The 27936-nt window shown below is 49.9% G+C and overlaps 1 protein-coding gene across 2 annotated transcripts; it reads left to right on the top strand.

Moving 5' to 3' along the window:
• The first annotated feature begins 1032 nt into the window (after nt 1-1032).
• On the top strand, nt 1033-27323 carry amotl2a (angiomotin like 2a). 2 transcript variants are annotated; one of them, XM_077015124.1, is made up of 11 exons: nt 1033-1099; nt 19867-20656; nt 20749-20941; nt 22254-22398; nt 22540-22626; nt 24463-24758; nt 24922-25115; nt 25511-25612; nt 26121-26281; nt 26631-26813; nt 27105-27323. In XM_077015124.1, exons 2-11 carry the CDS (start codon nt 19941-19943, stop codon nt 27197-27199), a joined length of 2172 nt encoding a protein of 723 aa, XP_076871239.1. In that variant the 5' UTR covers nt 1033-1099; nt 19867-19940; the 3' UTR covers nt 27200-27323. The 2 variants fall into 2 exon arrangements, with proteins under 2 accessions (XP_076871239.1, XP_076871238.1); XM_077015123.1 differs by lacking the exon at nt 1033-1099 and adding an exon at nt 18709-18990.
• The last annotated feature ends 613 nt before the right edge of the window (nt 27324-27936 follow it).

The following is a 27936-nucleotide window of genomic DNA, read 5'->3' as shown; positions in this document are numbered from 1 at the left end:
CGATGCCAGAAAATGCACAACCCTGGGAAGGGAAGTGAGGTCAGAGGTACACTGGGCTATTGGAGGACTTGGGCCAAAACGAACAGCCTCCTATCACTAGCCGGACGCTTGCAGCATCATCGCTGTTCTGTGGTGTTCTGTGGTGTCTTCTCCTCCAGGGTTTTCTCACTCCAGGCTGATGCTGTGCCCTGTTCAAGTTTCCTGTCAAGTTCTGGCTTATCAGTGATGCACTGTGATTACTTAAAAGGGTAAATTTTTTAGAAAGTGCACTCCCAAGTATGAGATGAAACTACATATCTATTGCAAATTCTCAGTTACTTTATAAAGCAGTCATGTAAGCTGAACTGTAAACGTGATACAGGTGTGCTTTTTTTGCAGAGTGCAGTATACTACATTTGTGTACAAAATGTGCATACAGTCCACGTTAGTTCACGGTACGTGAATGGACCCTCACGTGTGCCTCCCTCACGTGCACCCCCCTCTACGTGTGCCTCCCTCACGTGTGCCTCCCTCACGTGCACCCCCTCTACGTGTGCCTCCCTCACGTGTGCCTCCCTCACGTGTGCCTCCCTCTACGTGTGCCTCCCTCTACGTGTGCCCCCCTCTACGTGTGCCCCCCCCTCTACGTGTGCCCCCCTCTACGTGTGCCCCCCTCTACATGTGCCCCCCTCTACGTGTGCCCCCCTCTACGTGTGCCCCCCTCTACGTGTGCCCCCCTCTACGTGTGCCCCCCTCTACGTGTGCCCCCCTCTACGTGTGCCCCCCTCTATGTGTGCCCCCCTCTACGTGTGCCCCCCTCTACGTGTGCCCCCCTCTACGTGTGCCCCCCTCACGTGTGCCTCCCTCAAGTGTGCCTCCCTCACGTGTGCCTCCCTCAAGTGTGCCTGCCTCTTTGCTTGCTGTCAAAATCGCAGAAACGTTTGTCTGTGTAACAAAACAGTTCATTTTTTTCTATCTTTCCTATAAATAGTTTCTCCTTTCTCTCCCTGTCACATTCTCTCCTCTTCATCTCTCTGCAGACTGCACTCACAGCAGTGGAAGTGATGTGGTGCGTATCTGCTCGTGGATGGCGGCCTGACATTCCTCGCCGAGATAAGAGGCCAGTGATAAGTGCTTTCCCACGATTGTTGCAGTCGTGCACACGGCGCACGCGCCCGCAGCGTTTGTTCCACAGCTCGACCAGGCCTCCGGGGGGTGGTAGGCCTCGGGCCAAGCATCCCAGCCCTGGTTCCAGCCGTGTGTGTGTGTGTGTGTGTGTGTGTGTGTGTGTGTGTGTGTGTGTGTGTGTGTGTGTGTGTGTGTGTGTGTGTGTGTGTGTGTTCATTGTTTATTGGTGCTAAATGAGGATGTGAGTAGGGGTGGGGGTAAGGGTGGACTCATCTAGTGTTGTTCCACACGGCTCCAGATGCCTTCTCCGTGGTGGCTCGAGTGCTCTGGAGACAGAGGCGGGGTTGTCTTATCGGCATGATTCAGAGAGAGTGCATTTGTGCTCAGGGAGACGCCGTTGATCCTCAGAACTAAAGATGTGCCAGCAACCTGTTCCACTCTTTCAGAGTGTTCCTCTCCTGTCCGGTCCCTTTTGACCCCATTATGGTTGCATTCTCTTATCTGTAAGTCCAGGGGGACGTCGTTCATGCATCAGTAAGCAAGCGTCTTGTGGTCACCTCTAATCTGAGTGTTGCAGGCACTTTTGGCATTTCACTGACCGTTGGTATAACATGTACGAGGTTTGAACACTTCAATTCCATCTTACAGTGCTGAGATAACGTACTGGATCATACTGGATCACATTCTGTCACTTTTCAGGTCTTGCTCGAGACAGGTCTCGACCCAAAACCCACACAGCTTCCTTGTGTATTGAATTGGTGCTTGATGCTGTTTTGTATCATGCGAGAAGCTTGTAGTGGTTATGGGAACGTCTACTATCTGATCTGAGCTCAGTAAGGGCAGGCCACAGCATGACATATGTGCTGGTGTTGGTGGTGGTATGTGATGGGGGGAGTGTGGAGAAAACTGAGCTAGCTTTCACCTCGTCCTGTCCTTGGCGTCTGTCGGTAATGTGATAAAGATGTATATCAGTACAGCTTGAGGAAATTTCCTCATAAGCACTATCATGGATTCTCTTGTGACCTGAAGAACCGTTTAAATCAGAAAGGCTTTCTAACACACGTTCCCCATGGCAGAGAGCAGTTTCCCTCTCCCCAGGTCATTTTGAGAACACCACAGGACATATCTGATCTGACTGTAAGCTTTGACCAATGGTAACCTATAGCAGTAGCCACTGTTATGTTAAAGTGTATCCCCCCCGTCTCTTTCGACTATGAATGAAAGCAACCAATTGGAAACTGACCTTAATTAAACTGTATTGTCCTGTGACTGTTGGCATGCTCCCCTGCTGGCCAACACTAGCCTGGTTCACACTTACACCTGCGTTTGCGTGCGTAGGTCCTAATACAGAAACCTTCAACACTGGTAGCAGGAAGCTCCATGCTCTGTTTCACAGGTTTGTGTATGACGGTGGTGGATTGGTTGGGGGGATGAGTGGACGTGTGGATCCTACTCTGCATGGTTTGCAGCAATGACTAAAGGAACAGATGAAGCTTGAGCACTTGAACACGCTCATTTGTGAATCAATAGCTGTTTCCCAGGGCCAGGCGTTAGGCGCCTATTCACATTCAATCCATCTGATAACGGCTGTCTTTGGTCTCTCTAGGATTCAAAGTTCTTCACTGCCAGTGGTCTCTCTGGGCCGCTTTTAGTTTGGCAAATGTTTTATCCAAGGGGGAACTCTTCACGGTAACCCAGCCAGAAATGCATCTCAAACGAGAACTTTGCGACTTTGACCGACTGTGTGAACGTTTGAGATGCACAGACGCATTTTTGGGAGGGGAAATAGTCGTCGTTCCTGAATCCTTGCGCCACAAATTCCTCTTTAATCGTTAACAGACTTGCTTGCAGCCATGCCGGTTCCCTGGTCCTCATGCATGGTCTGCTGATGCGTGTACCAGACCTTTGCATGCTGCACAAACCAATCATGTCGTGACGGAGTGTCAGTCACCTGTCAGCGGGTGATGGTAAGACTATGCAAGTCTGCCAGCCTTATCTTAATCAGCTAACACTAGTGAGAATTCCTCCCAGCTAAGTGGCTGTGACCCCACTCTGGACGCTTGTTTGCCCTACACGGGAACCGTGGAAAGGAAGTGCAGTTGTTTGGAGGAATGTGGAAGGAGTCGCATGGGGCAGCGGAGGAAACGTACGCATCTGCACGGGCACATCGGATCCTGGGGGAGGGGGCACACTACCTGTTTACATTCTTGCTCAGGGAGGGAGTTACACAGTAGTCAGTAGGAGGAGTGTGGAGGGGCAGTAGTAGTGTGGAGGGGCAGTAGTAGTCAGTAGGAGTAGTGTGGAGGGGCAGTAGTAGTCAGTATGAGTCGTGTAGAGGGGCAGTAGTATTGTGGAGGGGCAGTAGTAGTCAGAAGGAGTAGTGTGGAGGGGCAGTAGTAGTCAGTAGGAGTAGTGTGGAGGGGCAGTAGGGGTGTGGAGGAGCAGTAGTAGTCAGAAGGAGTAGTGTGGAGGGGCAGTAGTAGTCAGTATGAGTCGTGTAGAGGGGCAGTAGTATTGTGGAGGGGCAGTAGTAGTCAGTAGGAGTAGTGTGGAGGGGCAGTAGTAGTCAGTATGAGTCGTGTAGAGGGGCAGTAGTAGTGTGGAGGGGCAGTAGTAGTCAGAAGGAGTAGTGTGGAGGGGCAGTAGTAGTCAGTATGAGTCGTGTAGAGGGGCAGTAGTATTGTGGAGGGGCAGTAGTAGTCAGTAGGAGGAGTGTGGAGGGGCAGTAGTAGTGTGGAGGAGCAGTAGTAGTCAGAAGGAGTAGTGTGGAGGGGCAGTAGTAGTCAGTATGAGTCGTGTAGAGGGGCAGTAGTAGTGTGGAGGGGCAGTAGTAGTCAGAAGGAGTAGTGTGGAGGGGCAGTAGTAGTGTGGAGGAGCAGTAGTAGTCAGAAGGAGTAGTGTGGAGGGGCAGTGATGTGTAAAGTGGCAGCAGTTGGTGAATTTACTTGGTGAGTTATTTAGAAGACAAAATGTTCTTTTTTGGGTTTTATTTGTCTTGTTAAAGTTACCTCTTCGCGTAGTCGCTGTTTAATAGCTCTCTTAGTTCATAACTCTCTTCAAATTCCCCTGGAGCTGTATAGTGTAACAAAAGCATACCAGTGGTTCTTAGGCAGTTTTAATGTTGATGTCTCTTTTAGTCTAATAGCTCAGTAAAGCCTTCATTATGTCCATCATAAAGTGGTGAGTGGCCTTGGGGGAAGATGAGAGGGTAGTCGGTAGTCACAGGAGCTGGGCCATAAATCAGCATGGCCTCTCTGATCCCCGTGGCAGGCTGGCTCTCGCACTCGGGCCCTTGCTGCCTCTCTCACTCTGTCGCTCCCTCCTCTACTCCCTCTCTTGTTCCCCTGCTCCCTCCCTTTGGCTCTTTCCCTCCATCCCTCCCTCCCTCTCCAGGCACTCGCTCACTCCCTCCCTCCCTCTCTCCCTTACTCCCTCTCAGACCTTGCTCACTCACTCACTCACTCACTCACTCACTCCCTCTCTCGCTCCCTCTCTCAGCCCTCGCTCACTCGCTCCCTTCCTCCCTCTCTCAGCCCTCGCTCACTCACTCCCTCCCTCGCTCCCTTTCTCTGCCCTCGCTCACTCGCTCTCTCCCTCCCTCTCTCAGCTCTCACTCACTCACTCACTCCCTCACTCCCTTTCTCTGCCCTCGCTCACTTGCTCCCTCCCTCCCTCTCTCTCTCAGCCCTCACACATCCACTCCCTCCCTCACTCTCTCGCTCACTTGCTCCCTCCCTCCCTCCCTCCCTCCCTCCCTCTCTCTCTCAGCCCTCACACATCCACTCCCTCCCTCACTCACTTGCTCCCTCCCTCCCTCCCTCCCTCCCTCACTTTCTCAGCCCTCACTCGCTCCCTCCCACCCTCACTTGCTCCCATTCCCTCCCTCACTCATTGCCGTCATGTTGGGAAATTATCACAATGGAAATGGTGGTCAGTTTAACGGTGTGATCCAGAACATATGAACATATGACTGTTGCGATAAGAGTGATTTGCTGACATGTTGTTTGGAGTTGTTTTTGTGTTTCAGGCATGTTCACGCTGCCTTGGTTCACTGTATTTTGAACTAGACTCTTTGTTTGCTTATTGCGATGTGCTGCATGGAGGTGGCAGGCCTCAGGTCCCTGATGTAGACAGCGTGTAAACTGAGAGGGACAGGAAGAGACGTGCATTACTCTGTGTGCCTGAGAAGTAATGACTTGTAAAGAATGTGTCAAAAACCCTGTGGAAGACTTTGATTACAGAAGCTGCATATGGCGGAGATAGTTGTACAGCTGATTGTTAGTCATCCCAAGAATCTTTGAACATTTTTATTGCCTTTTTCTAGAAGAGTTTCAATTTTACCTTCACTACCTTTACACATTTGTTAATTCACCATGGGTGTCTGCAATGGAAGGGAAGAATCAATCTGGGCCCCGTTTTCCAAAATAATCGTAGTTTTAAGATGATTTTAAATGGGAGACTGTGTTCAGTGTGGTAGTTCTATTACCATTAAAAGACTATCTTTGTTTTATGGTGCTTTTAGGAAACCTATCCTTGATTGGTTCTGGGAAACTATATGACTTTAAAACTGTTGACTGGCTAAATATCTATGTAGTAATGTAAGTCTGCTAAAGTAAAAAAAGGACTTGGGGTGGTCCAAGTAACGCAGATCATATACCAGTTGTGTTAACTTGCAGACGGATGAGGTTGCCGACCAAGGAATGTTGTCAGATACCACAAGCAAGATGAATGGTTAGGGCTCAGGTACTTTATCAGCTGCGTCATATTCTCAGCACAGAAGATTCATGGAGCAAACTTCATCCTGTCTCAGCCATCTGTGAGCAGGAAGTTGTGGCTCTTTGCCTCTGAGACGCTGTGAGGAGAGCCAGAGGAATCCCAGGAATTCAGATCCTCAGCAGGACATCATGGGATTGCAGTGAGAATGGTAATGCATGCAGGAACCAACACTCTCAAACTCCTACTGAGGACTGACCGATAGGACAGCTTCCCTTCCCTCATCTGTACAGGGCTCAGAGCACTATGAAAATGTACATTTAGCAAATACTTTTAGCCAAAGCAACTTACAATTGTGTAAGAGTTCAGGGCTGTAACAGTGGTATGTTGGCAATGATGGGGCTTGAACCTGCAACCTTCTGATTACTAGTAAGTTACTTCATCTACTGAGCTCCACACACTAAACATGTTCAAGAATATGTCTACTCTCATGATTATAGTCACATGATTTGTTGTTGTTTTCAAAGTCAGAAGGTGTATTTTCACTTATCTCCGACCCTTTCCCACGCCCCTCTTAGTCTCTCTCTCCCTCTCTCTCTTTTTCTCCCTCCCTCTCTCCCTCCCTCCCTTCAGTTCAGTACATTTTATTGACACAACCATATTTATGGCTACATCATTGCCAAAGCAGTATTGTTGTAAAACATAAATAAACAATAATAAATTATTGGCAATTATTTATAATAAAAATAAATAATTGCCATCACCATATACTTGAATACGTAGACAGAATACGTAGTAGTGGTAAGAATACTTGAGAATACTTCTCCAGTGTGTGCTGTCAGAGTCTCTACTTTCTGGGCAGCCATGATTTCTTATATCCGTTTGTCTGTGTTCAATGTGTCTGTACTTTGTCAGTATGTTTCTGTGTATAATATCAGTCTTTGTGAGCAGTCTTTTTCTCTCTCTCTCTCTGTGTGAATGTGTGTGTGTGATGGACAGATGGCAGGCCCATTGAGGGTGAGTCTTATCTGTCCTGCACTCATGAGAAAGCTCCAAGCCTGCGTATGACATCAGTCACTCCGTTGGCTGTCTGCTGAGGCTATCGGAGCCCCCTGGGCCTTCCTCACTACTCCCACGCTGCTGGTGGGCACCATGTGCACCTTTCATGTTCACACACACACACACACACACACACACACACACACACACACACACACACACACACATTAACACACACACACACACACACACACACACACACACACACACACACACACACACACACACACACACACATTAACACACACAAGTGGATGCTAGACCCAGATCAAGAATTCCTGTCACTTTTGCTGTTGGCCTGCCAGGGCTCCTCTGTTTTGGGGTTGAACATGTTGGAGATGTTTGACTTCAGCCCATAATTTTTCTTTGTGTAGAACACGGAGCAGTTCTTCATGTTTTCCAGGGTCAAGGAATGCTGTCTGTTCCTAAGGCTGCCCCTGATGATTGTAACGCATCTTGTTCTTCTGAGTGATTCTTCAGTTCTCTTAGAGCTGAACTTCCACATGGTGTTTTCTGGTCTGTGTGTGCGTCCGTGTGTGGCCCTGTAAGGAACCCCTCTCACGTAAAGCCTCCTGCCTGACGGATGCGGCCGGCGCGACCTGCTGGCGTGGAGCCCGCTGTGGTGGGCTGAGGACGGTGACCGCGGGTCTCTGGTTCGGGGCCCCTGCCTCTCTCTTTAGACTCCACGCCACGGGTCCGGAATGCTGGTGAATATGCGGACGTAATTAGCATACGTCAAGAATAGTCAGGGAAAGCTCCGCCCACCCGGTCACGACCGGCCAGTGTGCGGGAGGTGATAAATTTGGCCACAGTGGTGGACCTGCCTTCTCTGGGTGGTTCTTCAGATGGTCTCCCAGTGTTGGATACCTGCCATTTCACCTCTGCAACTTCTGAAAAAACAGGCACACAAATAGAGACCCACACACCAGGGAGAAACAAGTGAGCAGAGAGGGAGGGAGTAGGAGAAAGAGAGAGAGTGAGGGAGGGAGGGAGGGAGAGAAGGAGAGAGGGAGGGAAAGAGGGAGAGGGAGATGGGAGAGAAGGGTAGAGAGGAAGGGAGAGAGACAAGGGGGAAGAGGGAGGGAGGGAGAGATGAGGGGAGAGGGAGAGATGGATAGATAGGTAGCAGTGTCCACTTGTCTCCTCATCTCCTCAAGGTCTGGGGCTGCTTTAGCCCTGCAGAAAGAATGTGGAAGTTCAGGTTAAATTCTGTGAAGTCAAGACCGCGGGAGTTTCGTATATGCATTTACCCTGACAGGAATGTAGATAAAAATATTTTGAAAGTCACGTTATAAGATATGAGGCCTGATGGTTTAGCTGAAATGGAATTTTACAATGCGAGTGTGCTCAGTGCATCAGTGAATTAGTGTAGAACTTCAGTATTGGGTTGAAGTAGTTCAGACATAAGTGTGCAAAACTGTTGTTTCCAGAGAAGCTTCAAAAGTGAACCGGACACAGTTATTATTATGTTCGGATTTCAAAGCCGGAAAAAAAGTGATTAAGTAGCATCGAGTTACATTTACTATACAGTAATCCACAAAGTAATAGGAGTACATTGTTGGACTGAATACCTTAACATTGCATTAAGACAGAGGTATTCAGTCCAGTCCCGAGGCCATTCTAGGTTTTTCTTCGGTTCCACCTCGTTATATGCCTGAATAAGATAAGCATGGGCTCCAAAGCTTTTGATTACCAGACTGGAATTGAGCAAAATCTCGAGCGGCCAGGACGCCCAAAGACTGGATTCAGTACCTGGGTGAGGGACGTAAGGGACTGATGGGTTCTTCTCTATCTTTTTTTGTTTGTTTGTTTGTTTTTGTGTTTTGTTTTTGTTTGTGTGTTTTTGCCAAGGCAGGGGGCGGTACACTGCTACTGCTCTGTTGCTTTGCAGGATCACTGTTGTACTCCTTGTTCACTCCTCTGAACACAGCCAGGCCTCAGGGGCCCAGCGTGGCATCCTGGTCTGATAGGTGCCGTGGGAGAAATTCTCCCGCCTTCCCTGAGCCTCCCTTCCTCTGTCATAACACCTGATGGCAACCAACCAATCAGGAGTGGCGTGATGAAGGTAAATTCCATTTCTGGTATTGCTCCAGCCAACTACAGTGCTGTGCTGAAGCAGTGGGAGGTTCTGTATAGTGACGTGTCGTCGTGCCGACCGGGCAGCGTCTAGCCAGTGCACCGTGGTGGTGAGCTGGGACAGTGCGGTGTGTTCTAGGTTTTCTAGTAATCCGCCTGTGGCTTTGGTGATGGGATTTTTGTTAAGAGTTCTGAGAAACTCAGAAAGTGTGTTTCATAAGTGTGAAGGAGGAAGATGGGGCCTGCGGTTCTCGCCAAGCCTTGTTTCTCTGGGCCTTGTTGTACATTCCATAGGCGGTAGATGCCAACGTTGATAAAAGCGGGTATGCCACAGAAGGAAGCAGCGAGTTTGCCAAATCATGCCCACGCTATTCCCTTGGCGGACAGCGATCACCTTCACGCTGGTTTGACCGAAAGCTATGCTCGATAGCAAAGACCGTCAACCGCCTCTAGTTTCTTTATCTCTATCGCAGCTGTTTAATTTTAGAAGCTTTCAAAGACATTCTGCAGCGCTGGCAGAATATAGAGATAATATGGATATTTAGTTCTGTATCTCTCCTCCTTTTCCCTTTCACTATCCTTACTTCTCTCTCTCGTCTTTACCATCTCTCTCTCTCTCTCTCTCTCTCTCTCTGTCCCCCCTCCAGTGGGGGCCGGGCCGGTGTAGGCGTCAGGGGTGGGCTTCCTGTGGTCTGGGCTCGCATGAGGGCGACGCTGAGTCTGCCGTGACCCTCTGTGGTGTGTGTGTGTGTGTGTGTGTGTGTGTGGGGGGGGGGGCGCTGGCTCCTCTTCCAGACCCGCTGAACAAGGCCTGTGGCTGAATGGACCCATTTCCTCCTGCTCACTCAAATGCTAATTACCTTCTTTAATGCTAGAAGGTGACATGCCTTTTGTTCAGAAACACAACACTGGTGGAGTAATTACAAGAGGAGGAAAGAAAGGTGACTTTTATAGGCTCTGAATGTGGCGTTTTGTATGAGGACGAGGCTGTAGAAGTGGAGAAACGCTCTGGTTTTACTCCCAGCAGCCCACACTTGAATTTCAGAGGATCTAAGGTGTGTAAAGATCTGATCCCATGTAAATGTATTCCTGACTGACATCTGTACAGCAGCTATGCAGCACATTCCACACCACGTTAATCATTAATGAGCTTTTGTAGGTTGATAGCAGACTTTACTGTTCTTCTCTTCCTCTGCATGTGGAATGCACTGTGTCCCTGTGTGGGATTTCGTCTCCAGAGTCCTTGTTTTTGAAAGGCATCTGTGTCACTTCCATGATGGGGCCTTGTGTGTGTGTTTGTGTGTGTTTGTGTGTGTGTGTGTGTGTGTGTGTGTGTGTGTGTGTGTGTGTTTGCCTGCCTGCGTGCATGCATGCATGTGCAAGCCTGTTCTTCATTGAACGTGTATATAGCCGGAAGTCCTTGTTCCAGACGCCTAGCTGGAAGACGGCAGGAATCATGCTCCAAAATCCCAGGAAACATCCGTAATTTTTGTCCGCATTCTTCTGCGGTTGACTGGGCTCCCTCAGCCTGTGCGCCTCCTAGCAGGAAGTTCAGAACAATGGACTCAGAGTGGCAGAAACACGTAGACAGACAGGAGGCTCAGGGTTGGGAGGGAGCAGGGGAACTGGGCCGGCCTCTCCACCCATCTACTTTCCACCCAACACCCATCCACCCTCTACCCCAACACCCCTATAACCATCCACCCCTCTACCCTCCACCCCAACACCCCTACAACCATCCACCCCAACACCCATCCACCCTCCACCCCAACACCCCTATAACCATCCACCCCTCTACCCTCCACCCCAACACCCCTACAACCATCCACCCCAACACCCATCCACCCTCCACCCCAACACCCCTACAACCATCCATCCAAACACCCATCCACCCCAACACCCCTACAACCATCCACCCCAACACCCATCCACCCCTACACCCATCCACCCTCCACTCCCAACACCCCAACATCCATGCATCCTCCCCCCAACACCCCTACAACCATCCACCCCTCTACCCAACACCCATGCACCCTCCACCCCAACACCCCTACAACCATCCACCCATCCACCTTCTACCCCAACACTCCTATAACCAACCACCCCTCTACCCTCCACCCCAACACTCATCCACCCTCCACCCCAACACCCATCCACCCTCCTCCAGTACACCCATCCACCCTCCACTCCCAACACCCCAACATCCATGCATCCTCCCCCCAAACACCCTTACAACCATCCACCCCAACATTTGATTGATTCAAATCATTCGAGTGATTCACTCATGCATAAGTGAACAAGCCACTGATAACAATGTCCTATTTTAGCATAAACAAAGCATTTGCCAAACTTGACTAAGTGATTCTTCACTTCTAGGTCGGAAGTGTCCCAAGTAAAGTCATATTCATGTCAGACAGTTTGAAACACCCCTACAGTGCTCTACGCTGGAGAGGACAGGTGCTGCAACCATGTAAAGAGATTGTACTGAACAGCTGGACGGTGAGATGCACTACTCAATCCCAACCACTCAGGCCACTTCCCCACCACCTGGCGTGTGTGTGTGTGTGTGTGTGTGTGTGTGTGTCTGTGTGTGTGTGTCTGTCACTAGGCTGCAGGCTAAAAAGCATCCATCTCATTTCAATAGCTGATGAGTGGCTCAAAGATCTCCAGTCAGTATGGCCTTGGGAGACAACTTTATCTGCTCTGGAAGTGATCGCTTAGTAGACCATCTGCTCTGGTGTGTGTGTGTGTGTGTGTGTGTGTGTGTGTGTGTGTGCGTGCGCGTGCGTGTGCGTGTGTGTGTGTGTGTGTGTGTAGGCTTTTTGTTCTTGGTTGCCTCCCACCTAAGGTGATGCCAAGTATAAACATTTAAAATTATGTTATGCTTTCTGGATCTTTTCATGAGATTGTATCGGTGTCATGCACGTTCTGAGTGACCTGTGCTTGGCTGCTGCTGTTAGTAAGCCATGCTTCTCTTCTGCATGCCATGGCCACCACATGGTTCTATGTTTTCCTCTGTTCTGACTCTTTCCAAAAACGTGCTCTTCGTCCTCAAGAAATTGCTACGGTGGGAGCACATAATGAAATGGATTGACTCACTCTGTGGTAGACCTGTTCCCCCTTCCCCCGCACAGCACGATGAAGGGCACAAGAAGCATACCAGCGTTTCAGCGTGTTTGGAGAAAACAGCTGATTCTGCGGGGGCCTGGTTTAAAAACGATGCTATTAAAATGAACACAGCTCTGGAATCAACTAATATGGAGAAGGCACATTGACGACAGCTATCATGTTTATTTTCAGATGATAAACACATTCCTAATGTCAGAAAAGGAATGAAAACTGCATATAAATCACCACCAGACTCTTTTTCACTGTATTTTAGAGCTACAGTCTTGTCTGCTTACTTTCAGATATGCGTTGCATGTATACTGGTCCCTACATATGTGAATATATCTGCAACATAGACGTAAGCTCAACACCGTTACACTGGAGTGGATGCAGTGCGTTTCCATAGACACGCCTGCATCACAATGGCCCCTTATGATGCTGGGGGAGTGTCTGCTTGGCAGGCGGGGCCCGGCAGCCTCTCCCACCACCTGCTCCTGCCTTAATGGCCCCGTGGAATGTGGGGTGAAAATGCAGGAGGACGTGCGTCAGTGTTGTCACTGAGGGTCTGGCTCTGTCTGCTGTCCTCGGGGAGACGGACAATGTTGGGGGACTCCTCTCTACACCTCCCTCTTCACAACTCTGGACCATTCTGTGTTTCATTGGTGTGCTGCCATTGTCTTTTGTGAAATGGTAGCTGGTGTGTCTGTGAATATCGTGAATTTCAGTTTCTTTTTGTACATAATATGCAACGCTGATAATTTAGGTTTTTTTTTTTTTTTATCAAAATGGAAAGTAGTCTGAAAACATAAGTGGATCACATGATCATATGCGAGGCATGTGTGAATGTGAACATGTTCTGAACGTGTGTGTCTATGGGGGGGGGGGGGGGGGGGGGGTTGCTTGTAATAAGGCTCAGCCTTTTCCACTCCCATACACCATATGGTGCTGGAGGAGGAACAGGTGCCACTACCGCAGAAGGTTCCAGGCTGGCCCTCCCCCACCCTAACCGCTACCCTAGTATACAAACACATACCACTCACCTGCCGTGTAGCTCATATCTCCCACCTGAAGAGACCTGAGAGGACCGTTGTATGAACCTTGGTATACACTTAAAGTCACATGTTTTTATGGACCTGCACAAGAAATTCTATTGTATCTAAACTGGTTCTCTCTTATTTCATTTGTGTGTGCAGATGGTGCAAACACATTGGGTTTTCAAAGTAAGATATTGCTCTTAAAAAAAGAAGACAAACTCTGCATTCCTCATGGAACAAATGTGCCTTTAGTTTCCTAAACAGTCCTTGATGAGGGTTTAACATTGTCTGCAAACAGCAGAGGAAAAAAAAACCTGGCAAACTGGAAAAATGTCCCTGCTTTAAGTGTTTATGGTCCAAACAAGGCTTCTTTATTTGGTGAAAACCACAAACAGTAAGAGCAGGGCTCTCACTGAGTGGAAACACGTAAGTGCAACACTGCTCTGGTGGAACGTGTGATCTTCTGCGGGTAGAGAGGGACCAGGCCCAGAACACGTCACTTCTCTCTGCTCAGCATCCCAGTAACTCCGTTGTTGTCCTGATAACACAAAGGTTCATTTTTTTTTCTTTACCTTCAGGTGAAATAATAAATACAAAAGAGTATTGTAGCTGTCAACACTAGTCACTGTGTAGCCAGAGCCACAGCCGTCCTCCTTTATTGCAGCAGTAGCGGAGTCATACTGCAGATTCACTCTTCCTGTTCATCACGTTTAATGAGTGGTGGATTCAGACTCTGATTATGACTGGTCTGTGGTTGGTTTTCTTAGTAAATGTCAGCCGGTAAGGTGTACCGCTTGGAACTGCAGACTCGAGGTGCAGACACAGACAGATCCTTTGTTCTTTGTGTGGACTCTGATACACTGGCCAGACCATCTACTGTGTTCGTAACAGCCACAGAGAAAGTCATAACCTGCCTTTGAAGGTGACTGTCAGTGAGACGTTTGGAGTTAAATTTAGAACTGAAAGAGCAGACGTCACACAGGTGTCAGACTGAGGGGAATTCACCCAGTGCTGTGTGCATCTCGCACCTGGATAATGGATACTTCACATTTTGGGCCTGTTTTAAAGTGCACACCGTGTTACGTGATTCACAGTATTTGCTGTTTCACCCGACAGCAGGTGCACTGTTGATCAGCTGAACAGAGGCACCAGTTGTGATGTCAGCATCGTGAAATGCAGCTTAAGCCTTTTCATGACATTTTTCACAGTTGGGTCATGTGACACAACGCTGAAGATAAGTGAAAAATGTGATGCTATGTGAAATGTGAGCTGTGTAAAGAGGAGTGGACAACTGAAACCCTTGCTGATCACCCAGCTAGGGCCAAGGACAATGGAGGACAGTGATGAGGATGGTCACACACAATTACACATAACTCAAAGACGTGTGCAGCTGTCTCGTGTGTGTGTGTGTGTGTGTGTGTTGGGGGTGTGTGGGGTTGTTGGTTCTTGAGCTACTGCAGCAGGCCTCTGGCCAGGATGAATTTGGTTAGGCAAATGAGAGGTCAAATTGCCAGGGGAAATGTAACTGATAAGGATCTTCTCTTCTCTGGCAGCTGTGCTCAGACCCTTGATAAGCCCTCTGACCCCTGGGCGTGGTGGCCTTACCTTCAGCCTGCTCTGATAACCCCTCACTGATGGCTCTGACAGTGAATGACCACCATGCAAATCCAGGCATCGCCCCCTTAACGACTCACAACGAACATGAAGAGTCTTACGTGTACATTTCCCTGTACAGAGAAGCTCCAGTACTACATGAGATTTAGTTACATGTATAAGGGTGTTCACCAAAGAGAAATAATACAATCAATATACGGTAGCGGTGTTTGGAATAGATGTTTGCAAGACAAGTGGATGTCATTACTGGTTCTTTGTGTACAATAAATGATCAGTGTGTGATTGCTGGATCTGAGTCAGGTGGCTGGAGGTCTTTCCCTGGAAGGTAGCGGAGGATTGGTTTGCTCTTGGTGCTCCGGTGAAGAATTTGCACTGTAGGCAGGTGGAGTCACCATGTAGAGGTTCAGAACTCTGTACCCCAGAACCTCACTTACCTGAGGGCCCTTCAAGAAGAGAGGGGTGCCGGCTCAGCAGACAATAAAGTCGACTTGTGAACAGCATGAGACATCGTTGTCCAGCTGTAATTGATACTCATGGGCACATGACAAATTACTGAGACATTGACATTTTTTGTTGGCATATAGCCACCACTGTTGACTTTTGTTTCGATAAATTGTTTCAGATGGGGAAATCACTACTGCATGCTTCTTAAATGTCCTACTTTCATGATATAATATCACTGTAGCGTGAATTTTGTACATTTTCCATACATTTTACCCGAAACCCAAATATCCCTAACGTTTTGTGAGTAGTGTATGTTAGCTCAGAAATTCAGGACGCACAGATGTGTTGCTTGTAAAGGAAACTTTAATTAAGGGGAAAATGCATATGCTCCACCCCCTATCTCTTTACCTCCTCCCTCTCCACCACTCCCCCTCACCGCCTCCCTCTCCACCTCCTTGCTCATGCTAATGTATGGAATGCAGCCATTTCCTCCATCCGGAGGAGCATGAAGAGAAACAAGGCCATCCCTCCCCACTCTCCCTCTCCACTCTCCCTCCCCACTCTCCTTCTCCACTCTCCCTCTCCACTCTCCCTCCCCACTCTCCCTCTCCACTCTCCCTCTCCACTCTCCCTCTCCACTCTCCCTCCCCACTCTCCCTCTCCACTCTCCCTCCCCACTCTCCTTCTCCACTCTCCCTCTCCACTCTCCCTCCCCACTCTCCCTCTCCACTCTCCCTCTCCACTCTCCCTCTCCACTCTCCCTCCCCACTCTCCCTCTCCACTCTCCCTCCCCACTCTCCTTCTCCACTCTCCCTCTCCACTCTCCCTCCCCACTCTCCCTCTCCACTCTCCCTCTCCACTCTCCCTCTCCACTCTCCCTCCCCACTCTCCCTCTCCACTCTCCCTCTCCACTCTCCCTCCCCACTCTCCCTCTCCCTCTCCCTCCCCACTCTCCCTCCCCACTCTCCCTCTCCACTCTCCCTCTCCACTCTCCCTCCCCACTTTCCCTCTCCACTCTCCCTCCCCACTCTCCCTCTCCCTCTCCCTCCCCACTCTCCCTCCCCACTCTCCCTCTCCACTCTCCCTCTCCACTCTCCCTCTCCACTCTCCCTCCCCACTCTCCCTCCCCACTCTCCCTCCCCACTCTCCCTCTCCACTCTCCCATGTGGCATGAAGCCTTTTTCCAATGTAACCGTCTGATATCTAATATCTAATTAATTCCATATTCATTGGATAAGCATTCAGAGTTTTGTCATTGCAAGCTCGGTGCAGGGGAGAGTACAGTGGAATTGTTTGTAGACCCAGTAACACTTTCTGGAGAGCTTTGGGAGTGAATACTGGGTCATGGTATCAAGTAACTTCCACCATGTCACAAACAAAAAAAGTCCTGCCGTGATCTGCTCATTTCTGTCATTTGTTTAATGTTAATCTATTGCCTATGTTTCAGAACCTGAGGAAATATTTTTGTGCCAGACAACCGGGTCAGTTATGCCACTTCCATTAGACAGGTGGAATATGATTCCTCTCCAACATGGACCACATTCAGAAAGACGTTCTGAACAGTTCGGAGTCTCGGCACTCAGTGCAGGTCACAGACATGACATGACCTGCACTATTTCTGTTTCATACACGACCCATCATAGAATGGACTGACCCTTGAGAGAGAGACAGAATGTATTGACCCAGATATTACTGACCCTCTGTCGTGGCTCCATGCAGCCACTCACCACAACTGCACGTTAACAAGTAACGACTTGCTCTCCACACACACGCCACACACCAGCCTGTTTGGGTTCAGTTAGCGCCTGAATGTGCCAATCCCACATAGTCACTGGTAGTGTTCACTGCCCCTCAGGCGCTTCTGTACAACCAAGAACAGGCTTATCCGCCATCTGACAGAGATCCTGTGCGTGTTCCTGAGGGTGATGTTCCTGTGTACGAGGGAGAGGGGGGGTTTCTGTATGGAACAGTGATAGGAAGAGGAGTTGTGTGGCTGTACACATTCTAAATGCGTTCGTGTGGATCCTCTGGGTGGAGCTAAGAAGAAAAAGACAAGTTGTGTATTTTGTATGTGTTGATTACATGGTGAAGTGTCTACAATACATGTTCCAGGCCTTTCTGCTGTATGTTTAGGACAGAGGTCCTAGATAGATAGATAGATAGATAGATAGATAGATAGATAGATAGATAGATAGATAGATAGATAGACACACACACACACATACATACATATATGTACATACACACATTGTGTTTGTGTGTGTCAGAGAGAGAGTGTAGTGCAGTGAGAGGGTTTGGGGGTCGTTCAGGAGCAGATGGCAGACCTCTCCCAGTAATGTCTGCTGTTGGGTACAACAATACGTCTCTCTAAAACCTTATTAAGGAGGGGGAGGGGGGGGTCACTGCAGTCTGTGGACAGCTGGCAGGCAGCATGCCTGAAACACACACACGCGTACCACAGTACCCTCCCTCACAGTCCACATGCACACACACACACACACACACACACACACACACGCACGCACGAACCACAGTACCCTCACTCACAGTCCACATGCACACACACAACAGTACCCTCCCTCCCTGTCTACACACACACCCCACAGTACCCTCCCTCACTGTCTACACACACACACACACCCCACAGTACTCTCCCTCACAGTACACATGCACAAACACACACACCACAGTACCCTTCCTCACTGTCTACACACACATACACACACACACACACACACACATATCAGTACCTTCCCTCACTGTCTATACACGCACGCACCACAGTACCCTCCCTCACTGTTCACACACACACACACACACACACACACACACACACACACACACACACACACACACCACAGTACCCTCCCTCACTACACACACACACACACACACACACCACAGTACCCTCCCTCACTACACACACAAACACACACACACACCACAGTACCCTCCCTCACTGTTCACACACACACACACACCACAGTATCCTCCCGCACTGTCCACACACACACACTCAACAATTAACTGGCACGGGCCAGGGCTTAAATATTCACCAGCTGAACGCAAACAAAACTTCAAATCAGGTCCTTGAGTTTTTGGTCATTCAAAGCGTGCCGTCTGTGCTCTTGTTTGAACTCTTGTTATTTGGTTTCTTACCAGCATGAGGAAAACAGAGAAAACTGATTTGACCTTTTAATAAATAAAAATCTATGAGAGATGAGTGAATACATTAAGAATATCTAATATCATTTTATTTTCTTTAATAATGTTAAATAGCAACGAATTAAACTGATCTCTAAGGTGTAGCAAGTCAAAGAGGCAGTCATTCTATAATAATATGCCTAATGCATAATGTCAACAAAATTAAAGGTGAAACAACCAACAACCTTTTCCATATCCGCTCGTGCAGTCTAACAATCGTACAACCGATCCAACTCGACGTCTGTTTAGAAATAACATTTGCTGCATGCACGAGCAGGATGCACCTCGCTGGTTATAAGCGACTGGGAACGCAGTTCCGCTTGTCGCACGGCCGCCCTGCCCCCTTTCTCTCCGCGCGCAGCAGCCTTGCGTTTGATCCCCGAGGGACTCGGAGCCTTCGCATTCCAAACATTCCAGGCGCGCGAACAATCGGCCCTCAGTCATTTATTAGCGGAGCTCTCGCCCCGCCGCTCAGTCCGTTGTAGGAGCTCTTCGGGCGCACTTACGCGTCCGCAGTCAAACACGAATGGAAATACAACCCTTGTGCAGCGTTATTAGGATTATTTCAAAAGAAAGACGACTTATAAGCACCGCTCTCAACTTTTTTTTAGCCGTGATGCGACATTGATTGGTGAGTTTAATGATTTGCTACTGATTGTAGTAAACAGTAGTTTAGGTTTTCTATGGCTCGGAAGTATCTTGTGCTACGCCGTAAGTGCACGATGATTTACTGTTAATGTAAACGCTAGATTTACTGTTAAAGAATAACCAACTGCTGCTTTCACATGTATTTACTACAACATCTGGATCAAGATCTTTTCGCCTACATGACATAAAAATATACGTTGAGTTCTAATAAGACTTGGATGAAAACTATTTGTGTTTACATTCTTAAGCGACGGCGGTGTGATCTGTGGGTTATTGACAGAACATTTGAGTGGTTTTGGTGTAAATATTACACTACTGACTTCATCATTAACTGGAGAAGTTATGGGAACACGAGCCGGTGGAAATGAGTTAGTAAACCCAGGAAACAAGTGACGCAAGTAATGGTGCAGAAATCTTACTCATCCTCCAGTTATTTCCTATGGTGTCCAGTTAGGAAATGTTGCATTTTTTGGTGTAAGCGGTTTCTCAATAAGCAATCAGAAATGGTATGTTTATATTCGTGCAGGGTTTCATGGAATGCGGGTGTTGGGGGGGGGGGGGTCTTGTGTACGATATTTCCAGCGGTATTTAGAGGCTGACGTGGTGTTGCTATGAGTAGGGACGTTCAGGGAAGAGGCATGTGAGGTGCGGGTGAACCCACTCAGCGAACTGTTTGCTGTTTCTGAAGGAATTTAGTGTTTCAGCTGATGCAGCAGAGCAAGCATTTACTCACGGTTTAATTAAGCTATTTACAAAGCTAAAGAATTGCCTTGAGGTTACTGAATGTGAATTATTATTGTTGTTGTTATTGTTTTGTTAGGTGAATTTGTTGTAATTCGTTTAACTGATGCAATTTCAGGTTCATCAGTCAAGGCAGAACATTTATCAGTACATAAAGCATCATTAAACTGGCCGTTGTGTATCAGCATTGAGATGAGAACCGCAGAGGAGTCCTCGGGCACGGTCCTGCACCGGCTCATTCAGGAGCAGCTGCGCTACGGGAACCCCACGGACGCTCGCACCCTCCTGGCCATCCAGCAGCAGGCCCTGCGTGGGGGCAGCAGTGGTGGAGGTGCAGGCAGTCCGCGCTCCTCCCTGGAGAGCCTCACCCAGGAGGAGTCCCAGTTCCTCCAAACGTCCATGCGACAGGAGCCCCAGGGCCAGGAGCACCAGGGCGATTGCTCGCACTCCGAGAGCCCCGTCTGCCACCTGTACCAGCTCCACACGGAGGAGCTTCCCACCTACGAGGAGGCGAAGGCCCACTCGCAGTACTTGGCCTCCCAGAGGTGTCAGGCCGGACAGCAGCAGGGGACCCTGGATATGCCCGGCCCACACGTGGGACTGGAGCAGGACCCGGGCACGTGGGAGCTGAAGCGAGAACATGCCCGATCGCTGAGCGAACGTCTGATGCAGCTCTCGCTGGAGCGGAGCTCCGTGCACGACAACGCGCCCATGACATCCTCACACAGCTACCCCCAGCTGTCCGCCGGGCTTGCGGGCATCGCTGTGCACGCTAGACCCGAGCAGTGTGGCCCACCCCCAGAGTACCCCTCCAACGTCAGAGCCCCGGGGTACATGTTGAGTTACTCGCAGGAGAACGGACACTGTTACAAAGAGCCACCGCCAGCTTTCCACTCTCAGCATCACAGGTAATGAGTTCAGAAAACGAGCTGCATGCAACTTCAGAAAAGCGAAAGAAAAACAAAAACCCTGATCGGCTCCTCCTTTGTGTCTACGCCAGGTACGTTCCAGCCCAGCCGCAGGTGGCTCGACACATCGCCCTGCCTGCACTGACCCCTGCTGGACAGGAGGTCATAGTTGCCGGCTATAGCATCCCACCTCCTAATCCTCAGGTGGAGCAGCTGATGAAGGAAAACGAGATCCTGAAGAGGGAACTGGAGAGCTACAGTGAGAAAGCACTCAGACTGCAGAAGGTAAACGGAAATCGCTTGGTTATGTCTTGGGATGGAATTCCTTCAACTACACATGTAGATGTAGAACAGGCGCTTATTTGCAGGGGCTCCCCTTGGTTTTGAGCTCAAAAGTGGCTTAGAAAGAGTGTGGATGAAAGAAACCATAGTGTGCTAGTCACTTCCAAACGCTGCATTCCAAAGAGATTAGCTCGCTAGCCGTGTAGGAATGTGTGCAGTGACCGGCATCACAAGGATTTTGATTTCACTTGAAAAGCCTTCTTTCTCAGTAACTGACCCAAAATTTCCTAGAAATTTGTCGCGTTTGAAACCATATTGAATTTGCCCTTGCCTGAAATGCCCAGTGTATTCCTGTAACATAATAATGTCAGTACTTGAAAAGCTGGAATGTCACATGATTAGCTTGGTCTGTGCTTCTGCAGGAATACAGTGGGCTATGTAAGGTTCTGCCTGGGCATTCACCAAACTCCTTTTGCATTGTCTTTCACTAAAGTCAGCAATCCAAATTAACTTGTTTTTGCTGCATGCGGGGCTTCTAAAAAGTCTATAGTCGAGTACTGAAAGGAGGATGGTCCGTGACCATTGAGGAGTCTATGGATCCGGCCTCCCTCCATTCGATCAATAGGCCGTAAATTGAGGCAGGAAGGAGGAGGCTTCCCTGGGTTCTGACCAGGCTTCTCCTTTGTCTGCCAGCTGGAGCAGATGCCTCGGTCGGTCTCAGGAGTGGCGAGGGGCCCCGGGCGCCCCACAGCTGACAGGCAGACCTCGCAGCTGTGGATTCCCCAGACTCAATGGCCTCTTTCACTTTCACCCCAGAGCACAAGCCCAGTCTGAGTCCAGTGTCTTTTCACTGTGTTTAGACAGTGAAGGCCCATGTTAGGCACCTCTGGTCGTAGCCTTTGTCACCCTTAACACGACTGAACACTACATGTAGTGTACAGTCTGGTCTTTTCAACACGTCTTGTTCCTTTGGCTTGCCCTTGGCATCCTGCCATGTGGAGAATTCACAAACACCTGGGACTCATAAGTGTTCTTTCTGGAATGTTGATTCAATTCCCAGTCCCTGAAGAACTCTGTGAGAGTAATTCACTCGTAGGCAGGCACAGTAAGAACCTCAGTGAAGTACATTCATCCTCCTCTGTGTTTGTCACTGATCCCGGCCCGATTGGCTTTTAGGTGGAACTTTTCAGGCGTCCTTTGAGGTCATTCAGGTGCCTACTGAGGAATTCCTGTGATGAAATGTGTCCACACACACACACACACACACACACACACAAAAGTTATATTTTACAAAATATTTATTCTCTTTCCTCAGCTGGAGAAGGAGATTCAGAGGATATCAGAGGCTTACGAGACCCTTATGAAGGGATCTGCAAAGAGAGAGACCCTCGAGAAAACCATGAGGAACAAGCTTGAATCAGAAATTAAGAGGCTTCATGACTTCAACAGAGACCTTAGGGGTGAGTACTGTCCTGTAGTTTACTATGATCTGGTCAATCCAGCTTGTCTTAAAACAGGATATTGAACTGTGATGATAGCCATGTAGCAACACCCTGATTTCCATGAATTCTAATTTCCACCATTTCCGTATCTAATGTTAGACCGCCTAGAAACAGCTAATAAACAGAGGGCAGTCATGGAAGAGCAAGACCACAGCAAGCAGGCTTTCGCCAAACTGGCAGAGCAAAGTAAGTGCCAATCCCCCTCCTGTCCTTGGGTTCACTCGAGCCATCTGTCCCCCGAGCCTGCTGAACTCGAAGTCCTGGCTCTTGCGGCTTTTTTGGGTTTTGTTTATCTTTGCTACACATTGCTCCAACATCGGCGTTCTGCATGCTTGTGATGACTGTGATTCCTGAGAATGCTCGTCTTTTGACATATCACATTAATAAGCGGTTCGTTAGCATTGCAGAGGCAGCTCTCCTGTGAGGAATTACACTGGCATGTTGGGTCCGGCGTGAGTAGCTGCTCGCTGGTGCTAGGTGAGGCCCCGCTGAGGGAATGTTCTTCTCCACTGAGAGAGAACCGCTCAGGGAACCCGAGCACAAGCCATTATTAACAGCATCAGTAAACGCGGCCGGGATTCCTGGAATATTTTCAGGTATTTTGGGCTATTCCATGCTTGAGGAATGCCCCCCCCCCTCCGGCCCACCCCGGCTCGGTGGAGGGGCCTGTGGGCACCTTCTTCGGGCAAGCCAGAGACACCCATTCCAGATTTAAGATTTACTGGGTCTCCTTCTTTGGGCATGGTGATGCTGAAGCAGACAGTGTGATGAAGAAAATGGGGTTTGTGCAGTACCAGGAGAGGTGTTCTGTTGGCAGTGCCATCTCCAAAGGGCTTCTACTATTGTTAAGCTGTTTGAATTACAGCTCTCTTGCAATAATGTTAATTTGGACCTTGTGTTGGAAACTAATCTGCTCAAAGTGAACCTTACCTTGTTGCATAATGGAATTAGCTTTCCATCAAGTACCAATGTGTTTGTTTTACAGGCACCTTGCCTCCATTTGGGTAAACAGAGTGTCCAAGTGTTGCGAAATGACAGATTGTGATAGACAAAAAAAAACAACCATTAGCTCAGGACATCATGTGATTCAACATCTCATATCTTAATGCAGTATGTACGTTAAAACTCCAAAACTCCATGACCTTGAGGAAGTATTTGTATTGCTTGTTTACCACTTCGTCCAAAGGCATTCCAGAGTTCGGCTGGATATAAAGACATGCCTGTATGCGTAAGTGGATAAGACGACATCCGCATTCCATTCCTGTGTGCCGTTTGGGGTTGTATAAGCCAGACTTCAGTACAGAGTGTCAGGGCCGAGAGAGTTGAGAGCTCTTTTGTTGCTACATATTCAGACCTGAAAACAAGCCAGCATAGGTGAAGAGTGTCACAACATGTCGAGTGCAGACTGGAGTCGTGAAGTTCGCGCCCCAAATTATCCGTTCGCTCCGTGGTCGCCTTGGCAGCCTGGGAATTTTGGCCAGATCCTTGAAATGCTGGGTCAAAGCACAGAGACGATTATACCACTCCTGTCCCAGCCCATGCAGGCGTGTGTAAACCGAGCAGTCCTCTGTTGTTCTCCTGTGGGAAGATTGTCTCGTGGGAATCCGTTACAGTGACTCCCCGGGCGTGGGGAGTGCTCAGGACACACCCTAGACCTTAAGAGTGACTCCCGGGCGTGGGGAGTGCTCAGGACACACCCTAGACCTTAAGAGTGACTCCCGGGCGTGGGGAGTGCTCAGGACACACCCTAGACCTTAAGAGTGACTCCCGGGCGTGGGGAGTGCTCAGGACACACCCTAGACCTTAAGAGTGACTCCCGGGCGTGGGGAGTGCTCAGGACACACCCTAGACCTTAAGAGTGACTCTCCTACCAACTGATCTCAGTGTCTCTGCTGCGTTCACTGTGCTATGACTGTACGTTTGCATTCAAATTAAGAGTGGAGTGGAGTGCCCTCACACCATATCCAGATTAGTGATGAAGATCTCACGTGTTCTCACACGACTTTCTCTCTCTTTCTGCAGACGAGGAGCACCGGCGTGAGTGTGAACACCTGGAGGGGGAGCTGAAGCGTTTGAGGGCCTCTGCCGAGGACTGGTGCCGACGGCGGGAAACCCTGGAGCGGGCCCTGGTGTCGGCCCGGGCGAGGAACAGGCAGCTGGAGGAGGATCTGCGGAAGAAGCGGGCCTACGTGGAGAAGGTGGAGAAGCTGCAGAGCGCCCTCGGCCAGCTGCAGGCTGCCTGCGAGAAGAGGGAAGCTCTGGAGCTGAGGCTCCGCACACGGCTGGAGCAGGAGCTGAAGAATCTGAGGGCACAACAGGTACTCGCCCCGTCGCCCTGTTGCCCTGTCGCCCTGTTGCCCTGTCGCCCTGTCGCCCCGTCGCCCTGTTGCCCCGTCGCCCTGCCTTGGGAGCCATCCGCCTTGGCAGGGCCAGATGGACTCGTTCACTAAACCTCTGCATTTCTTCGTCCCCCTCCTTCAGTGGCAGGGACAGCAGGTGGGCGGAGCCTCCTTGGCCGACCAGAGCAGCTCCTCCTTGCAGCAGCGTCTGAGGGAACGTGAGGAGCGGATCCTGGCGCTGGAGGCAGACATCACGCGCTGGGAGCAGAAGTACCTGGAGGAGAGCACCATGAGACAGTTCGCCATGGATGCAGCTGCTACTGCTGCAGCCCAGAGGTGAGGGGCGTGGGGATGGGGTGAGGGGTCAGAGGTGAGGGGCGTGGGGATGGGGTGAGGGGTCAGAGGTGAGGGACGTGGGGATGGGGTGAGGGGTCAGAGGTGAGGGGCGTGGGGATGGGGTGAGGGGTCAGAGGTGAGGGACGTGGGGTTGGGATGAGGGGTCAGAGGTGAAGGGCGTGGGGTTGGGGTGAGGGGTCAGAGGTGAGGGGCGTGGGGTTGGGGTGAGGGGTAAGAGGTGAGGGGCGTGGGGTTGGGGTGAGGGGCGTGGGGTTGGGGTGAGGGGTCAGAGGTGAGGGGTGTGGGGTTGGGGTGAGGGGTCCTGTGCTGTCAGTGCTGTATCGGTTCTGCTGTTTGGGGAACGGTTGATTTGAACCTGATCCACTTGGTTACAGAGATACCACCATCATCAAGCACTCTCCCCGGCACTCACCTGACAACAGTCTCATCGAGGTCCTGCCGTCATCCAATCACAGACATCAGGAGATGGAAAACAGGTATGTCACATATTCTACACATTTATCTCCTAATTCAACACCCAAATGTAAAAGAGCACAGTTTACCTGAAACATTTACTAGATATGACATGTTTAGAGTATAGCTGGGCAGCCTCACATATGTGTGTTACAAATATTGGAGTATGTGTGTTACACATGTTGGAGTATGTGTGTTACACATGTTGGAGTATGTGCGTTACGCATGTTGGAGTATGTGCGTTATGCATGTTAGAGTATGTGTGTTACGCATGCTGGAGTATGTGTGTTACACATGCTGGAGTATGTGTGTTACGCATGCTGGAGTATGTGTGTTACACATGTTGGAGTATGTGCGTTACACATGCTGGAGTATGTGTGTTACACATGTTGGAGTATGTGTGTTATGCATGCTGGAGTAAGTGCGTTACACATGCTGGAGTAAGTGCGTTACACATGCTGGAGTATGTGTGTTACACATGTTGGAGTATGTGTGTTACATGTGTGCCGTGTGTTTTGGTGGTTGTCGCAGGATCCGAGCTCTCTACGCCAAGCTCCTGGAGAAAGACGCCGTAATCAAAGTCCTACAGCAGCGTTCACGCAGGGAACAGGGTCACCAAGAGCTGGTCAGCCTCCGGCCCGCCCGTTCAGTGCCCTCCATCAGCACTGCCTCTGCCACCACTCAGCCTAAAGGTGAGGGTTCAGGGGTCACATGGATCTAGCTCAGAAAAGCCTGATCTGCAGCAACATTTTTATCCTGACAACTGCCACATTCTTCATGCTATGTAAAGTTGCGCGGAAAGAATGTGCTCATCCAAAATAATGTCGCCGAGACTGCCGGCGGGTCCCAAATAGGCCCGGTCCTGTGAGCCGGAATGCGTTTTGGTCTTCTGGAATAGAGACTCCGGAATAGATGGAGGGGGTTCTGTAGGGGAGCAGATGTGTGAGAGCTTGGCTGGAGGGGGGGGGGGGGGGGGGGGGGGGGTGAGCATTTCTCAAGGCCAGTAAATAACCTGCTTCCTTTTTCTGTCTGTGTTGGCAGGGAAGAGTCTCTCGGATGACCAGACAGCAGCCGCGCCCCTGTCCGCCGCACTGCGCACACTTCCCGAGGCCCAGAGCCGCGACCGCGCTACCCAGTGTGACGTCTCGTCAGACGTGACGAGCGCCGTGTCTGAGCCCCTCGTCACACCAGCTGCCTCTGAACACGCTTCAGTGCCCGGCTGTGGTGTGTATCTCACGCTCACACACAACCCATCCCCTAAAAGCTCCGTCTCCGTCTGGCGGATGGTAATAAAATGAACACGTTCGCCCGGAGACACTAAGAGCTTCAGCATGGCGCTCCTGGGTTTGATTACCTTGATGCATGTATAGTCTCCGGGATAGTCTGTAAAGACAGTGCATGTGTTCTTCATCGGACCAGGCGGGGTGAAGGCGTAACCCGTGTGGAAGGGAACGTGGGCATCTGGCATTGTTCATACTTTCTGGTGACCCTCATGACCCTCGTGTCTTTGTGCAGATGCTGGCGCTGAACCTCCGCAGACCCAGACGTCTCCAAGCACGAGCACGAGCAGCGATGGTGGCGTGAAGGACCTGGTGGAGATCCTCATCTAGAGGCTGTGAAGAGGAAGGGTGACCCGGTTTGCGCCGAGCACTCCGGGCCTGGAACGGCTCCCCAGCCAGTGTGGGCCCGAGACGACCTGGATCTGCCGGGCAGGATCTCGTCTCTGACGCTGCCCAGGAGGGCGATGGAGCCTGTCTCTGTCCAATCAGGCAAGATGAAAGAGACAGAAGAAAGCTGGATGTTCCTCGGTGCAGACAGGAGAGCTGAACTCCTGTTACTGTCCACACTTAAAAGCAATGAGACAGTGGAGTGGCTGCTGGGACGTGCCCAGCTGGCCCAGTGCAGCCCTGTGGGTCCAAGGTACTTCCAGTACTCGGCCCAACTCCAACAGGCTGCTATCACCCTGCATAAGAACATATAAAACAGTATCGGAATTTATACAAATATGTAACATTTTTTTTATTTTGCAATTCATATTTATGATAAAGCTGCTGAATTGAGTGTGCGTTTTCTTTTGAAGAGTGTTGTGTGGAAGGAGGAAGAGAAGAGGACATTTGGATGTCTCTAGCTAACTCTTCATACATGTTAGTCATGTCTGCACATCAGTTTGCCCTGAAGGGCAGTGTTTGTATACTGACTTGGTGTGGCGCTCAGCGCAAGATCATAGCCTGCATTCCTGGATGAAACAGAGACATTACTTTGGTCTCGCTGTATATAGGAGACATGTCACAACTGCGTGAGCCCGAAAAGTCCCCAAGAAAGACAAGAACGGAACGCTGAAGGCCGT

This window comes from Brachyhypopomus gauderio, chromosome 8 (genome assembly GCF_052324685.1).
Source record: "Brachyhypopomus gauderio isolate BG-103 chromosome 8, BGAUD_0.2, whole genome shotgun sequence".
NCBI lineage: Eukaryota > Metazoa > Chordata > Actinopteri > Gymnotiformes > Hypopomidae > Brachyhypopomus > Brachyhypopomus gauderio.
Note: the sequence above shows the minus strand (reverse complement) of the source record. Positions and strands in the feature narration are given on the sequence as shown.

Excerpts from the sequence above, each read along its gene's own strand:
- amotl2a (XM_077015124.1), top strand. The coding sequence starts at position 19,941 with ATGAGAACCGCAGAGGAGTCCTCGGGCACGGTCCTGCACCGGCTCATT. Across the intron at positions 24,759-24,921 it reads AGAATCTGAGGGCACAACAG|TGGCAGGGACAGCAGGTGGG; the intron begins GTACTCGCCCCG and ends CCCCTCCTTCAG. Across the intron at positions 26,814-27,104 it reads CGCTTCAGTGCCCGGCTGTG|ATGCTGGCGCTGAACCTCCG; the intron begins GTGTGTATCTCA and ends GTCTTTGTGCAG.